General features: G+C 45.1%; 2 protein-coding genes across 3 annotated transcripts in view; both read right to left on the minus strand.

Moving 5' to 3' along the window:
- Positions 1-4,107, minus strand: part of Il34 (interleukin 34) — a 46,455-nt gene extending 42,348 nt beyond the window's left edge. For both annotated transcript variants that reach the window (XM_013012966.1, XM_013012967.1), the window contains exon 1: positions 3,980-4,107. The gene's annotated coding sequence lies outside the window, so the exon portion shown is untranslated. The remainder of the gene's footprint in view (positions 1-3,979) is intronic.
- Positions 4,108-9,501: 5,394 nt separating this feature from the next.
- The window catches only part of Sf3b3 (splicing factor 3b, subunit 3, 130kDa), a 40,851-nt gene continuing 33,963 nt past the window's right edge, over positions 9,502-16,389 (minus strand). The window contains exons 19-26 of the mRNA XM_013012868.1: positions 15,344-15,549; positions 15,095-15,251; positions 14,009-14,134; positions 13,693-13,905; positions 13,132-13,230; positions 11,878-12,021; positions 10,781-10,885; positions 9,502-10,148 (exon numbers count right to left, since the gene is read on the minus strand). Coding sequence (XP_012868322.1) covers positions 10,008-10,148; positions 10,781-10,885; positions 11,878-12,021; positions 13,132-13,230; positions 13,693-13,905; positions 14,009-14,134; positions 15,095-15,251; positions 15,344-15,549 — 1,191 coding nt within the window. The 3' untranslated portion in view covers positions 9,502-10,007. The remainder of the gene's footprint in view (positions 10,149-10,780; positions 10,886-11,877; positions 12,022-13,131; positions 13,231-13,692; positions 13,906-14,008; positions 14,135-15,094; positions 15,252-15,343; positions 15,550-16,389) is intronic.

Consider the following 16,389-nt stretch of genomic DNA (forward strand, 5'->3'; position numbering starts at 1 on the left):
TCTAAGGATGAGGGTACATCTGTGGTCTCCAGGTCTCCCAAAGAAGAAAAAACAGTCATGAGAAGATTCTGGCCCTGCGCCCTCATCTGCGTTTGTAGAATTATGGGTTCTAGTGGCAGGACTGGGATCAGAACCCAAGAACCTATGTTCTAGGCCAGGTGTCCTTACACCAGGCCTATTCTGATGACCTGACTCTCTGTAGTCCTTCCTTCCTTCCTTCCTTCCTCTCTCTCTCTCTCTCTCTCTCTCTCTCTCTCTCGGTCATGGGGCTTGAACTCTGTGCCTGAGTGCTGTCTCAAGGCCAGCACTCTACCACTTGAGCCACAGCGCCACTTCCAGTTTTCTGTGGTTTACTGGAGATAAGAGCCTCACAGACTTTCCTGCCCAGACTGGCTTTGAACCCCAATCCTCAGATCTCAGCCTCCTGAGTAGCTAGAACTACAGTCAGGAGCCACCATTGCCAGGCATCTGTAGTCCTTTCTTTTGGGTGCCAACAAAGTCCCTGAAATGCATACCATACTCCCTTACTCCCCCACCGAAGCTACCTGCTTGGGATCCCAACACCTGTTTAAACCTCACATCACTGAGGTGAAACCCAAATTAGCATCTGACCTTCAAAGTCCTTTATAGTCTGGCTCCCACTGGGCTCCCTCATCTCATTTCCCACACTGCCTTTCCCATACTCAGCCCTGCAGCCCTACAGAACTTCTCATTCTTCCTCCAGCTCCACTTTTTAATTATTTATTATTTTGTGCCAGCTCTGGTGCAAACCCCAGTGCAACACTGTGCAACACAGGGCCCGGGCTTATTCACTCTACCACTTGAGCTCCAGCTCCACTTCTGGATTTTTAGTGGTTACCAGGAGATGAAGGGTCTCACAGACTTTCCTGCTGGGGCTGGCTTCAATCTGTGATCCTCAGATCTCAGCCTCCTGCATAGCTAGGATTACAGATACCCTGCTAACTACTTTCATTTGGTAGTTTCTGCTAACAGGCTATTTGGTCTTCAATATGGAGCCATTTCCTGAGAGCCCAGGCAGACATGGTCATGATCTCTATTTGTCCAAATGAGGTACATTGAATACTTCCAAGGTATTCTCCCTGGCTCTTAATACCAAGGCCAGCTAGCCTGACAAACATTGGTTAGTGGAGAAAACAAATACCTGACTTTTCTATCTTATTGCTAATGCTGTTCCCTTCCCAAAGACTGTGAGCCATGCACAGCGTCAATCTTGAACAATATGAGACAAGGGCAGATGTTCAGCCGTGTTATCTCATGTCATTCTACGACACAGGTGCTCACATTTCCATTTCACAGAGGAGAAAGAGAGGCTCGGAGAGGGCCAATCACTGCTCACATGGTGGGAGTTGGCACAGCCAGGATTAGAATGAAGGTTATCTTCTTCAATGCCTGAGCTCTCTGGGTGTGCGTTGGATGAGCGACACAGCGACCTACAAGGGGCAGCTGGATCCAGACTTCCTGGGAACTCTCATTCTGCCCCTTAAACTTGTGGCTGAGAGACTGGAAAGGTGGCATCTCCATCGGATGACAATGGCAGGCTGAAAGCCTGGGACCCTTCAAAGAACCTCTGATCCTGAAACCTCGCCCTCTGGCCTCAGAACAGGCACCTAGTCAAAAAGTTCTCTGACTGATGGCTAAGCCTTTCATCCTAAGTAGAATGCTATAGGAAGAGAAAAACAGCTCTTAACTTTCTCATTCTGCCCACCTTATAAATGGCCCAGGGAAAATACTTGGAAGAAATGCCAGACATTGTGCTAGGTGCCTGCTCCTTACACATTGTCTCTGACTCCCAGTATCCCTAACAACTTGTATAATTTCTATTTTACACACAAATTGAGGCCCAATGAAGCTACTAGGCGAGAGTTCAAGGTCAGCCAGTAACTATATATGCCATGCATACTAAAACCAAGCTAACCACCAGGCTAAGTTGCCTTCAAACCCTCCCTGGAAAATCCCCAGAGAACAAAAGTCCCCACCCAGCCCATCATGACACCTTGGTCCCAGAAATTACTAAATTCTTATAAGTCAGCTGACTCCATATGTAATATGAGAGGAGCTTCAAAACCTTTCTTGCCCTTTGCCCCAAACATTCATTCTAGATGGAGAAGAGATTCCAGGGAGGAAGTACGGGAAGAACAGCAAAATTAAAAAGACCAAAAGAAATTATTTTCACAGACCTCTCCACCAAAATTGAATTATTAATTGCAAAAACACCTGGAAGCAACTCAACTTTATATGAATCAAGGGACACGAGCATTAGCTGGTGCCAGTGGCTCACAGCCGTGATCCTAGCTATTCAGGAAGCTGAGATCTGAGGATTGCGATTTTAAGCCAGCCTGAGTAGGAAAGTCTGTGAGACTCTTATAGCCACTAAAAACTACTCAAAAAAGCCTGAAGTGGAACTGTAGCACAAATGGGAGAGCCCTTGCCTAGAGCACCAAAGTTCAGGGACAGCACCCAGGCCCAAGGGCAAGTCCCTGGGCTGGCAAAAAAAAAAAAAAAATACATAGTTGCTGTGTATTTAAAATAAATACAGGGCTTGGAAGGTGGCTCAGTGGTAGAGTGCTTGCCTTGCATGCATGAGGGCTTGGGTTCAATTTCTTACCACATAAGCAGCAAAGGCCAGAAAGGATGCCGTGGCTCAAGTGGTAGAATGCTAGTCTTGAGCTAAAAAGCTGAGGGACTGCACCCAGGCCCAGAGTTCAGGCCCCACGACTGACAAAATAAATAAATAAAATAAAATAGATACAAAATAAAATTTATTTAGCCAGGCACCAGTAGCTCACACCTGAAATCCTAACTACTCAGGAAGCTGAGATCTGAGGATCGCAGTTCAAAGCCAGTCCAGGCAGAAAAGTCTGTGAGACTTATATTCAATTAACCATCGGAAAACTGGAAGTGGCACTGTGGCTGAAAGTGGTAGAGTGCTAGCCTTGAGCAAAAGAGCTCAGTGACAGCACCCAGGCCCTTGAGTTCCAGCCCCATGACTGAACAACAACAACATTTTTATTCAGAAATTGTCTGGATGAGCTTTACCCATGCCATTTCCCTTTTAAAAATTTATAGATCAGTGGGGCTGTTTCTTTTTTTGAACTTTAGTGTACAGCCCAGGCTGGCCTGCCATTTTTTATTCCTCTGCCTTCAGTTTCTCTTTTGCTGAAATCATTTTTTTGTCCTGGTAGAGGGGCTTGAACTCAGAGCTTAAGTGCTGTCCCTCTGCTTTTCACTCAAAGTTGGAACTTCCTCTTTTTTAAATATTTTTTATTGTAAAAATATTGTACAGAGGGGTTACAGTTACATGAGTAAAGTAATGAGTACCTTTCCTATCGAGCATTGTTACCTCCTCCTTTGGGAACTCTGTCTCTTAAGTCATGGCTCCACTTCCAGCTTTTTGACAGTTCATTGGAGATAAGAGTCTCAGGCAAATGCAAAACAAAACAAAACAACAACAACAAAAAAAGAGTCTCATGCATTTTTCCTACCCAGGCTGACTTCTAATTGGGGTCCTCAGAATTCAGCTTCCGGAATATGTTGGATTAGAGATATGAGCCACCAGCACCCAGCTTCAAATGATTTTTGATAAAGCAATTTATGCAGTGACAGTTCATGCACATAGCGCCTACAGTAAGTCTAAAGACATAAAGCAATATTCAGTAGAGCAGCACCAGTAACTTAGGACAACCATTCATTCCAGAAAATTCACTGAAGAGAGCAGAGATGCCACCTGTTTTATGGTTATATGGATCCGCTTTTCCCCACACGGCTCTGAAAGAAAAGGTTAAAAAAATAAAACCTAGGACATACAATTCACACCATTTCAGAGCCTCTTGGCTAGGGCTGTCTTTATCAAATCTCTCTTGCTGTGGTGGAGAAAACACAACTGAATTGGTGAGGGGAAGCCATCAGCCAAAGGTGGAAAGAAGGAAAGCTGGTCGTGTAAGAGAAAACTGCTGCTTACCTGGTCTTCCAAGACTTGCTGGTGGCTCTAAGGCTTGCTCTGGGCTCTGAAGCAGGTGCCTAGGGACTGTGGCCAGTGAGTGCCAGGTGGGAGAGGCTATGGCTGCCCTCAGTGCATAGAAGCCCAGCTTCCCGTCTGCTGGGAAGGGCAGAGAGCAAGCCACTGCAGCAATGACTTGACTGGGAAAGGGAGCCAGCAAGGGCGGGGCAGGGCCACGTGGCCCAGCTTGCCTTGGAGTGTGGAGTAGGAAGAAGAGAGAATCAGCCAGGGGACAGTTCTTACTGTTCGGTAAATATCACAAGCAACCAAGCTGTGATTTCCAGCCCCTCTCCAGTCTAGACGGCCCAACTTCGAACAAAACTGGAGACAGCTATTGCTGGGCTCATGTGCACGTGTGGGGCATTTAGATGGAGAAAAGATCTAATACATAGATTACAGCTGAGGGCTGTGAAATAACCCAGTCTCCCTGAGCTCAGAGAGGCAACGCTCAGAGAGGCAACATATTGTACCCCCAAATCCACAGCTGGTTATTGAAGTCTAATTCTAGAGCCTGTGGGAACTTCTGGAGGCAGGAGCCAAAGACTTCCTTCAGCTGCACCTGCAAAAGACACAGCCCCTCCCCCTAACCCCCCCCCCCCCCCGCTCCCCGCATGCTTTACCTGATCACCATGACTAGTCTGAGGGATCTAACAGAGCAGAGCATTATGGGGTTCACAGGTGGAGCCCCATAACTTCCCAGATTTCACCATTCTGTATTTAGAGAGGGTAAGAGTCGCCAACTCTGGTCTCCTAACGGAACCGTCAGCTCCTTCCCTGTGGCCTTCACAAAGGAGCCAGGGGAGGGGTGTCTGTTTGTAGTGTTCCCCTGGGAAAGGAGCACAGAACCCTTCTTCAGGGACCCATTCCTTGACATCTAAGGCTCCACAGAACATCTAGGACTCTGGGAATGCAGACCTCAGCCTAGACATGAGAGCCTGCCCTATTGGAAATGTCAATGAATGTAGTGGTTCAAGAACTGCTTTCTTAATTGATAGTAAACTAGATTTCCTGACCTTGCAGCTGGACAATATGCCCACGCTGGAATGTATCCCCCACACCCGTTCCCAGTAGTGGTCACTCTGGCCACACCCTCTGGGAGACACTGCCAAGAGCTCTGCCAAGGCTGATCCAAGTCAGGCAGCTCGTGGGAGGGAGGGCAGAGGCGGCTAGATGAGATGGAAACACAGCCACAGGACTTCACTGGGGCCTTGTGAAGCTGGCACACATCCCACTGTGCCCTCTCCGGACCCCTGGTCTCAAAGCATCCCTATATATCAGGATAAAGGCAGCCTCAGGCCCCCTAGGACCATACCCCTCAAAATACTCAGCGCTCAGTTACTACGGCATCCCTAGCTCATCTGACTCCATGTCCAGTGCTCTTCCCATGTACTTCTTTCCTCCCTGGAATTGGGCACATGGATGGAGTCTTGTTTCTGGTGGCTATAGCAGCACCAGACCTTAACAACCCACAGTAAATATTAATACTTTTCTTGGCTATCACGTTACTAGTTTACCACAAAGGAGCTTGGAAAACCAACTCTCCCCAAATGACTTCATCAAAAGCACTTCTATAATGTTGTCACCCCTCACTTCCCCCCACCCCATTCCCATACTGGAATATAAACTCTGGGCCTTGTGCTTGCGAGGCAGGTATTCTACCTACCATTTGAGCCATCCTCCATTCCTTTTTTTGCTCCGTGGAGTTTTTAAGCAGGGCCAGCCTTGAACCCTGGTCCTTCCACCTATACCTTCCACATAGCTAGTAGCACAGACACACACCACACTTGGTTTGTTGTTGAGATGGAGTTTGTTTTCCCAGGCTGGTCTTGAACCAGGATTCTCCTAACCATTGCCTAAAGCAGTTAGAATAGTTATGTCCTACCACATCTGGCCCTCATTCCAAGATGTGTGCAGAAGAGGGTCGTAGTCTTGTGGGTTGCAATAGTAAGGCGACTGCTGGGAATTTAGGATTTAAGGTGGCTGGGAATTTAGGATTCCAAATCTAGGTATTGAACACAGTCCTTCAGCGTGCAGCTACATCCAGCCTCTTTTCTAAAACTGTTCATTCATTTCCAAACTTGGTTTCTTTGATATTTTTGTTGGTTCATTCTTTTTTTTTTTTTTGGGGGCGTGGGGCCTGAACTCTGGGCCTGGGTACTGTCCCTCAGCTCTTCAGCTCAAGGCTAGCGCTCTACCACTCGAGCCACAGTGCCACTTCCGGCTTTTTTTTTCTTATGTGGTGCTGAGGAATCAAACCCAGGGCCTCATGCATGCAAGGCAAGCGCTCTACCACTGAGCCACCTTCCCAGCCCCGTGTTGGTTCATTCTTAAAAGAAGCAACAAAATTCCCTCCCTCTCCATAACAGCTAGTCATTTCCACATGTGACCATTTATACCACTTTGAAAAGTATTTATTCTGCATCTTTTTTTTTTTGGTGGGGGAGGGCCCTGGGGTTTGAATTTGGGGCTTTGTGCTTCCTAAACAAGTACTCTGTCACTCAAGCCCCAGATTGAGAAATATTTAAAAGCAAGATTGGGGGGGGGGGGTGGTCATGGGCCTGAACTCTGGATCTGAGCACTGTCCTTCAGCTCTTCAGCTCAAGGGTAGTGCTCTACCACTTGAACCACAGCACCACTCCCAACCTTTTCTGCTTATGTGGTGCTGAGGAATCAAACCCAGGGCCTCATGTATGCCAGGCAAGCACTCTACCACTGAGCCATCTTCCCAGCCCCCAAAGCAACATTTTTTTTTTAGTAAGATCAGGATTCTACCCTTATACAAACCATTCTGAGGGTTAGCACTACAGGTTTTTGTTGTTTTTTCCCACTTCCTGACATGTCTTAGCTATTTACCCCCTCTCCCCCTTCTCTTTCAGACTCAAGACCTTTGGGGTTTTTTGTTCTTGTTATTATTGTTTTTCCTTAAAGTCCCAAGCTATGTTTGATCTGAAAGTATCAGACATGGGCCTTAGGCTCTTCTGAAACTCACGGTCATATGCTCTAGCATTCAACTTGCCATTTTCAACAGGGATGAAAATGGCCAGTTTATTAATACCCTTGTCCAACCTGTGGGTTTAGTTGCCTAAACAGTTCTTGCAGCTGGCAAGTCTTATGATGGATGGTGGCTTTCCAAGCATCTCAAGGAATAGCTGGTGCGTGTACTGGTTGACTAATGATGCTCTGACACTGTGGTAGTGTACCAGCTGACCTCATTCACTTACACATTATGAGCCCTTCATGTTACAGGTCCTCAAATATAAATCAACCATGGCCAACCAGGCATGAGCCCTTACCATGTGTCCCCAACTGAGCCATCTATTGCCCCCATGCTATCTTTTTGGGCCAGTTTTTATTTTAGGAGACGTTTCTTCTGAACCCTGGGCAGCCAGCCTTTGGAAATTAATTTTAAGGATGTAATAAGCTTAAAAATATACACATATAAAAAATATACACATATATTTTCTATGCAAACAAGCAAGTGACTCGTGTAAACACATGCTTCTAGTCCAAATAGGAAACCGAATTAAGGAATTGACAGAAACTGACAGAAATTGATTCCCATCAGTAGATGCCTTGGCATTTCTAGCTCCCCTCTTCGTCTGAGAAAGATCCCTGCTTTTCTCTTCTTCTGAACAGGCATCCTATACACTGGCACTCTTATTAGTCAGGAGACAGAGTGCCCTTCTCAGTCCTAACAGCTGTTCTGCCAACAAACTTTTACACAAACCTAGAAAAGCAACATTCCACTCACAGTCCAATTCGAACCCCATCCCCATGAAGAATGCTATTCTTGGCAAGAGATCTTCCGAAGGAAACAACATCTGCAGAACCTCTGTCTGTGAGGTCAGAGGAAAGCTGAGGCAGCTGAGAAGTCTTTGGTCCTCTTAGATCCAAGTCACAGGGGCTTCACAGAACAGGATGAGAGCAAACCTAGTAACTACAGGCAATGTCTCAGGGTCCTGACATGACCCCTCCCTGCAGCTTCCCAACAGACTTTGAGAGGCCAGGGAATGTTCCGGGTTTTTTGGTTGTTGTGTTGTTTTTTGTCAGTCATGGGGCTTGAACTCTGGGTGCTATCCCTGAGCTCTGCAGCTTGAGGCTGGCGCTCTACCACTTGATCCAAAGCGCCACTTCTCCTTCTACCTTTTATTCAGTTAAACCAAAGGAGCCAATCCAATTTCCTAAACTATACAAAAGAACTTGTAATTCAGATTAGCTAATCACTAAATATTGCTAAGACCTTTTGTAGGTCCTGAGGCAGTAGCTCTAAAAAAAACCAAATTCCTCCTCTAAGCATATTCAAGCCCAGTTCCTTCCAACTGTACTCCAAAAATTCCACTTGCCAGAGCTCTTCATCTGCTGCCAGAGAACCAGCAAACCGAAGGCACACTGCAGTGAGAGCTCTGCAGGGACAGTTCCTGGTACTATACCAAGTTTCCCTTCCTTATATAACATCCGATACTATAGGAAGAGCACACCTGTTAAAGATGGAAGGAAGGAAGCCAGGAACAAAGAGCCATTACTCAACTGGGCTGTTTGTAAGCATCACACATTTTGATACAATGGATTTAGAGCCTCAGGAAAAAATGAGCCTTGAAATGAGGTTTCCCAAATGCAATTCAATTGTACTGACTCCTATGCAAATTCATGAACTCATTGAGGGAAAATGTTACACAGGGACTCAATTCCTAGCAAAATCTACTGGGTCTATTGTGATCTAGAGCCAATATAGATACTTAATTCCAATAGAATGGTGTATAATGCTCTCCTCTCGTTGCTGGATGGTGGGCTGCAGTCGAAGGTTTATCTCATCACCTGATTCTTACACCGGTGCTAGCTGCAGAGAACTTGCTCAGTTTAGGTAGCTTGAGTAGATGCAGTGGACTGAGTGAGCTTAGTTGTTTTGTCTTCTTCTCTAAGTTCAAATGTGTTGAAGGAATGCCTGGAAGGTCAAGGCTTCCCACACAAGCTAGGCAGGACAAATTTCCAGGCGTGGGCTGGAATATTTCTGAATTGGGGCCACTACTGGTCAACAGGCACAGTGTTCCTTCCTTATATCCCAAGACCATCTGTAACCTACCCAAATGTATGCTTATAAACAGCCCCCCATATACACTCTTGGCCCCCTGGTTACAATGTGTCTTCTCAACAGGGTATACATACATGGACTGCAACCAAGGGAAGGCTAGTATCTGGGTTTTTTTTTTTGTGCTTACAGATCCCTCCTAGTAGTTACAGGAGCTGTGAAAGAAATAGGAACATTTCAAGATTTCAGAGTAGAAACAAGCTGGGCTGGGCTGGGGGAACTTTCCTCAATCCAATGGAAAGAGGGGTGGATATCTACATGGTTATTAAACCTAAATTTCATCTGCACAACAAAAAAACAAGGAAGTCAGAGAAACCACCATGGAGCCAGAAGGACACAGGGTGTCACATGGCCAAGTAGATACCTGGAATGAAGGAACAGACACATTCTTCCAATCCAGGCTCAAAACTCTCACTTTAATCCTCATCTCCAGAAAAGACACACAGCCTCGATCACCTTAAAAACTATTTGTATTTTTGGGTAGGTTAAGAATGGCAGAAATCAAGATTCACACTGCATCCAACCTGGCCCCTCTATAGCTTGCCTCCCTACCTCCCACAAAGTAACATTGTACAAAACTTTATTTACAGAAAAAACCAGTTAAAATTTAAGGGTGTATACAAAAGTAGACAAGAGCCACAGATACAAATGCAGGGATAGCATGTTCTACACTAGAGCCTGTGGCAATGTATTATGTAGTAGGCAGAGAGAAATGAGCACACCTCAGTGCCAGTTTTGGGGGAAGCAGTCACTCAGAGGAAGAGTGGGGGGAGCTATTGGCTTTAATATTGCAGTCTTAATTATCTAGTCACCTTTCTCCTGTTATGTGGCAGAAATCAGGTGGTGATAATGGTGGGAAAAATAAACCAGAACCTTTGGGAAGTCCCATAGGTAAAGGAAGGCTCAGAAAGCATAGCGGGTCCGGATATCCTCAAGTTTCTTGGATACTTCTGGAGGGGTTCGGTCCAATTCTTCAGACACATTCTTTTGCTTATTAGGCTCCATGGAGTTGAACTGCTCACAGAGGTCTCCATCAATCACATTCTGAAAAAGAAAAGTCAAACTACATTAGATAGGCAAAGAAAAGGATGCAGCTAAAGCAACATTTGGCAGGGAAGGGTGGCTACTGTTCCTTCACAAACCTGACTCCACTTGTGAAGTATATTCCAAGTTAACACAGGCAGGTGGAGTTCAGACTTGCAGAACTAGTATAAACTTTGTTACAGCCTTCTCTTTGGGAATATCTATCATTAGCCACATAAATCATATGTCCCCAGCACAGCCTCCATCAATCTTGATGGTCATTTGCTCAGGATTATTCATACTTTTCTTTTTTCTTTTTGGTGAGGTTTTTACTTGCTAGGCAAGTGCTCTTACCAGAGACAGTGACTACACCCCAGCGTGGGACACCCTAGGTTATTGGTAATACTGGGGTTTGAACTCAGGACTCATGCTTGGTAGGCAGACATTCTACCCCTTAAGCCACACCTCCCGTCTTAGACTTTTGAGTTTTTTAGATGGAGTCTTACTATGTAGCTTCCTAAGTGCCAGGATGGGCTACTTACTATGTCTAGTTAGAATTGTTCTGACTTCTAAGACATAGGGTCCCCCTAGAGAACAAGCCTGGTGAGCAGTAGGCAGACGATTCTCCTTTCAATACAGATTCCCCAATTTACCTTAACAGGGAAGTAATAGGAACGAAAGCTGAGGTGGTCTCGCCCACAGAGAGGAGGATGCTCAGACCGAAGGTGCATTTCTACATGTTGAAAGAAGTCATGGTCCTGTGGAAGAAACAATGTGCCTCTGAGTAAAAAGTGATTCCAACTTGCTAGTAAATTATTTCAAGATAGCCACTGATCCTGTGTGTTGTGTGTGTGTGTGTGTGTAGTGGTGGTGGTGGTCTTTCTATGAAGGCTGGACCGTCCTTGAACTCTCAATCCTCTTGTCTCAGCCTGAGTATCAGGATCATGGTATGTGCCACTGTGTGCAGCTCCAAACAATTGATTTACCATGCAAACAGATGGTAAATAGTCACTTGTCTGATGGTCAAAGTTTTTTCTACAACAACAGGATGGCTAATAAAAGACCTTACTATATTATATATAGTTCAAGAGAACGTTATTTGCAGAGTTGCCTATGAGGTCAGATTCCTGATCACAGATTGCTCATGGAATGTAACAAACCACTTAACCAATCCTAAAATTGATATCCCAAAGGACATCATCTTGTTATTCCTAGTCCGTGGAATTCTGTTCTTGGGCTTTGGGCCAGAACTGGTACAGCATCAAATGAATGACCTTTCTCAAGGGGAAAAAAAATTCAGGATTCCTTTCTCCCCAAGGGAAGAGAGTAGGGAGAAAGGGGGAGAGAGAGGGAAAAGGAGGGAGGGAGGATGGGAAGAGAGAAAGCGAGAATGTGCACCAGTCCTAGGGCTTGAACTCAGGGCCTGGGCCTGAGCTTTTTTGCTTAAGGCTAGAACTCTACCACTTGAGCCACAGCTCCACTTCTGGCTTTTTGATGGTTAGTTGGTGATAAGAGTCAGCTTTTCCTGTCCAGGCTGGCTTTGAACTAAAATCCTCAGATTTCTGCCTCATGAGTAGCTAGGGATTACAGGTATAAGCCACTGGCACCCAGCTTCCCCTAAAACAACGGTCATTTTCAAAAGTCTACAGCATTCCTAATTACAATTAAGGACAAATGCCTTCTAAGGCATATTCAGCACTAAGAACCCTAGGAAGGCCAAGCAAGGCCAGAGACATGTGGGTACTCTCACCTCATGGGATGTGAATGGGACGAGGATCCCAATTCCGCCTGACAAGGTGGTATAAACAAGTGATTCTGAGCCTCCTGGGATCAACGTGGTCTTCTGTAGTGATAGCACGGTCTCCCCAACATGGTAGTTCATAATCACCTCTGCCTGCAAAGTGAAAAGAGACTGTAACTGTAACTATTTATGCCCTCCAGAATGTGGATTGGATTTCCAAGATCAAGCAATGCCTTCGTGTACATTTCACCATACTTTTTTCCCTGGGAAGGGAGGCAAGTGCTCTAACCCTCAGGTCATGCCCCAGTCCTTTTGTTTTCAGGTATTTACCCCCAACCCCCAAAACATAGGGTCTTGCATTTTTCCCAGGTCAGGTTCAAACCACAATCCTGACCTCCACCATCCTGAGTCACTGAAATTAATTATAGATATGTGCCACCACACCCAGGCTCACCATTTAAAACAAAAACAAAAAACAGAGCACCAGTGGCTCACACTTTACACCTACAATCCTAGCTTAGCTATTCAGGAGGCTGAGATCTGAAGATCATGGTTCAAAGCCAGCCCAGACAGAAAAGTCCATGAGACTCTCATCTCCATTTCACTGCCCGCCCCCTCGGCCGCAAAGCAAGAAGTAGAGCTGTGGCTCAAGTGTTAAGAGTGCTAGCTTTGAGCAAAACACCTAAGGGACAGTGCCTAAGCTGAGTTCAAGTCGCAGGACCAGCGCAAAAATAAAAATTATAGTCTCAAGGTGCTTTAAAATTCCTTCAGCTGGGCATCGGTGGCTCACACCTATAATTCTAGCTTCTGAGGAGGCTGAGATCTGAGGATCACGGTTCAAGGCCAGCCCAGGCAGAAAAGTCCGTGAGACTTTTGGTTAATCTCCAATTAACCATCAGAAAACCCCAAGAGGTGCTGTGGCTCAAGCAGTAAAGTGCTCGCTTTGAGATGAAGAGCACAGGGATAGCGCCTAAGCCCAAAGTTCAAGCCCCATGACCGACAAAAATAAATAAATAAATAAATTCCTTCAATTTTTACTTGAAAATCTAACATCTCAAAAAATCCTTGAGATAAGATCGTTTCTGGTAGACAATTACCATCCAGAAACCTTTTTATCGGAGTGTGGTGCTACATGCCTGTTAGAGGGTTGGCCACAGTGCACTCATATACATATGGGTAATCTATTAAACACTGTTTCTTCAGTGAAAGCAACAAGGATGGTACTAAGCATGCCTTTCCCTTGGATCCTCTCTGTAATCTTACCTTCTGTGAGGCACCATTGAGCAAGCCCCGGTCCCACAGGGCTTTGTTTCCTGTGGGATCCTCGTCTACTTCATCATTGGTATTAGGGGGGAGCCTTACCTAAAAGAAAGTGAAACAAACCACACCAATGGGTCCTGGATCACCAATCAAAACTTGCCCCAGATCTTGCAAGCAAACCAAGGGCTAATACACAGACAAAAGGCTTGCCAGGTCACTTGCATCTGCTTTGGGAATAGATGTCTAAGGATCAACAAACCCAAGAGAACCAAGTCACAGTCAAGAGCTAGCACTGCCCAGAGCAAAACCACCATACAACACAGACAAGAAAAAGATACCCATCATTATTATTGGGAAAGCAGAGAAGGGAGAGGAAGGTATCCAGATGACTGGTAGGAAAGCTTGAAAAATGAAGAAGTTATTCTTTGTAGCATTAAATTTCATATTCATTTTAACTTCACATATTACAGACCATTATCAGGGATTCCTGACTGTACCACCACCACAAACCAAGCCAGCTTTCCCACACATCACTGTTACCCCAAGAAGACAACATCAACTCACCACACAAATGTTGCCAAACTTGTCTGCCCCAGCCACAGTGTCATAGTCAAGGAGACTAGCTGTAGTGACCCATCGGGGGTAGGTGTCATCAGCAAAGATGATGAGCTGGTTTTCATTACGCTTGTAGCGAACCCAGATAAAACTTTCTTGGACGTCAGATACAATTACCCTGTGTCCAATAGTCTGGATCCCAGATATGTAGTTAGCAATATGCTAGGGGATTAAAAAAAGATAATGTTATCTTGGAATTTAATTACTGGAAAAGCTCCTTTCTTCCTCCTTAGGTAGATCCTAGCACCCACACCAGCACATTTACCTTATTCTCACACTTTCGGAGTAACTTCTTCTTCCCCAGGTCATAGACTCTCAAAAGCTTTCCCACACCAATCAACACCCTTCCCTGGAATGGGGCAATGGCAGCAGGGACTTCCTCCACTGGCGTCTGTGAGAGGAAAAGCAGGTCATACAGCTATCAGGACTTACATGCTAATCCCACCCCCTCAGCCCAGAACTGCCTGTTTCTACAGGCTCTTGTCAAAAAGACAGAGCAAGTGACCTTCCTCTGCTAATCAGAGAAATAAATTACACTTTCAGCAGTTGAAATGAGTTTAAAATAAAGACAGGTCTCTGAAGTAATCATTTCCTAGAATTCATTCCTTCTATGGTAAGGCTGAAGCTTTACTATATACTATTAGTATGAAGGAGAGAATATGAATTATTCTAATATAAGTAACAAAATTTAATAGTTAGCATGGGGAGGAAGGAAGCACTTGCAGAAAAATTAGACACTGATAGTTACATCTGAAGAAAAAATGACAAAAGAACATGAACTGCAGCAAACACTGCTACTAGTAATCTGAGAAATGTGAAAATAAAAATCTAGTATACCTGCTATACATTGTACAATATACCTGTAAATACGTTATCTTTATTAGAGTATATTATTATTTTGCTGGTCCTGGGGCTTGAATTCAGGGTTGGGGCACTGTCCCTGGGCTAACACTCTACCACTAGAACTTCAATTCCACTTTTGGCTTTTTCTGAGTAATTTACTAGAGATAAGATTCTCATGGACTTCCTGTCCAGGCTGGCGTCAAACTACGATCCTCAGATCTCAGCCTCCTAGTAGCTAGGATTAGAGGCATGAGCCACAGGTACCCAGTTGAGAATATTTAATTTTCAAAGTTACTGAATTCTGGTCCTGAATTACTGCCAATTTAAGTAAGACAGTAAACAAGGGACTGATTTAGGGTTTATCTTCTTTGGGACTCAAGCACTAGAGTACCACAAGCTAGCACATGGAATATGTGCTAGCCCGAGATGGCTTGAAATCAATAAGCTATTTAGTACTCTAAAACCCTAACCCATAAATTAAATGCAGGAGTCATTATCTGGTTCCTACCTTATGCAAAAACTCTAGTTTTTCCCCATTGTTCACAAGCTTGTATGTATATACAAAGCCCCCTGCCACAGATCGAGGATTCAGAATCAGGTCCTTGGCCACGCCCACCAGCACATACCAGTCTTCACCAGTGTTGGAGAACCTGCACACAGCCACACTACAAACAGAAAAAGGAAGAGCCAGGTATTAGTCAAAACTCAAAGAACTCATTTCCATGTGCCAAACCTTGGATTGTCCTGGGGTCCTTACCTAAAAGCAGCCTCATTTTGCTCCAGCTGAACAAGGTCCAGTGTGTTTCCCTGAATAGGATTCATCACTCGGATCACAGAGGCCCACTGCCCATTGCCAGCCTTGGGAGCTCCAAAAATGGATTCAGGAAGGTTTTCATTGAGAAATGCTGCTGCCATCTCTGCAGCCAGCTCCCGCTCATCTTCCCCTGCTGCTTCCACCATTTCCTATAATCAAAGAGCAAGAAGAACCAGCATTCAGAGAAGAAGCAGACAAGTAGCAAAGTCTAGCCAGGTACTGGTGGGTCAAAGCTTATAATCCTAGCTACACAGGAGACTGAGATCTGAAGATCATGGTTTAAAGCTAGCCCAGGCTGCAAAGTCTATAAAACTCTTACCTCCAATTAACCACTGGAGCTGTGGCTAAAGTGTAGAGCATTAGCCTTGAGCAAAGCTCAGGGACAGTGCCCAGGCCCTGAGTTCAAGCTCTAAAACTGACACCAAAAAAAAAAAAAGTAACATCAGGATTCCCCAAAGTAAAGACTCAAGGGAGAGGTGTAAGACATGGGGAGGAAGGAAACACTAGCAGAAAAACCAGATATTGATAGATACATTTGAAGAGAAAATGCCAAAAGAATATTAACTACAGCAAACATTGGAACTAGTAATCTAAGAAATATGAAAATAAAAATCTCATTTTTTTCTACCCAAAATACCTGATATACCCTGCTAAGATGACTTTCTCATCTCAGGCTGCACATGGTTCTGCAAAGTTGTGGCTTTTTGACGCGCACACGCGCGTGCGTGTGTGTGTGTGTGTGTGTGTGTGTGTTAGCTATAGGGCTTGAACTCAGGATCTGGGCAAACTATCCCTGAGCTCTTTTGTTCAAGGCTAGCAGTCTACCACTTTGAGCCACGCTCCACTTCCAGTTTTCTGGTGGTTAATTGGAGATAAGAGCCTTATGGACTTTCCTACCTAAGCTGGCTTTGAACCACAATCCTCTAATCTTAACCTCCTGAGTAGCTAGGATTACAGGCCCAAGCCACCAGTGCCCAATGGGCCTTTTG

Source organism: Dipodomys ordii, unplaced genomic scaffold (assembly GCF_000151885.1).
Source record: "Dipodomys ordii isolate 6190 unplaced genomic scaffold, Dord_2.0 Scaffold18, whole genome shotgun sequence".
Taxonomy (NCBI): domain Eukaryota; kingdom Metazoa; phylum Chordata; class Mammalia; order Rodentia; family Heteromyidae; genus Dipodomys; species Dipodomys ordii.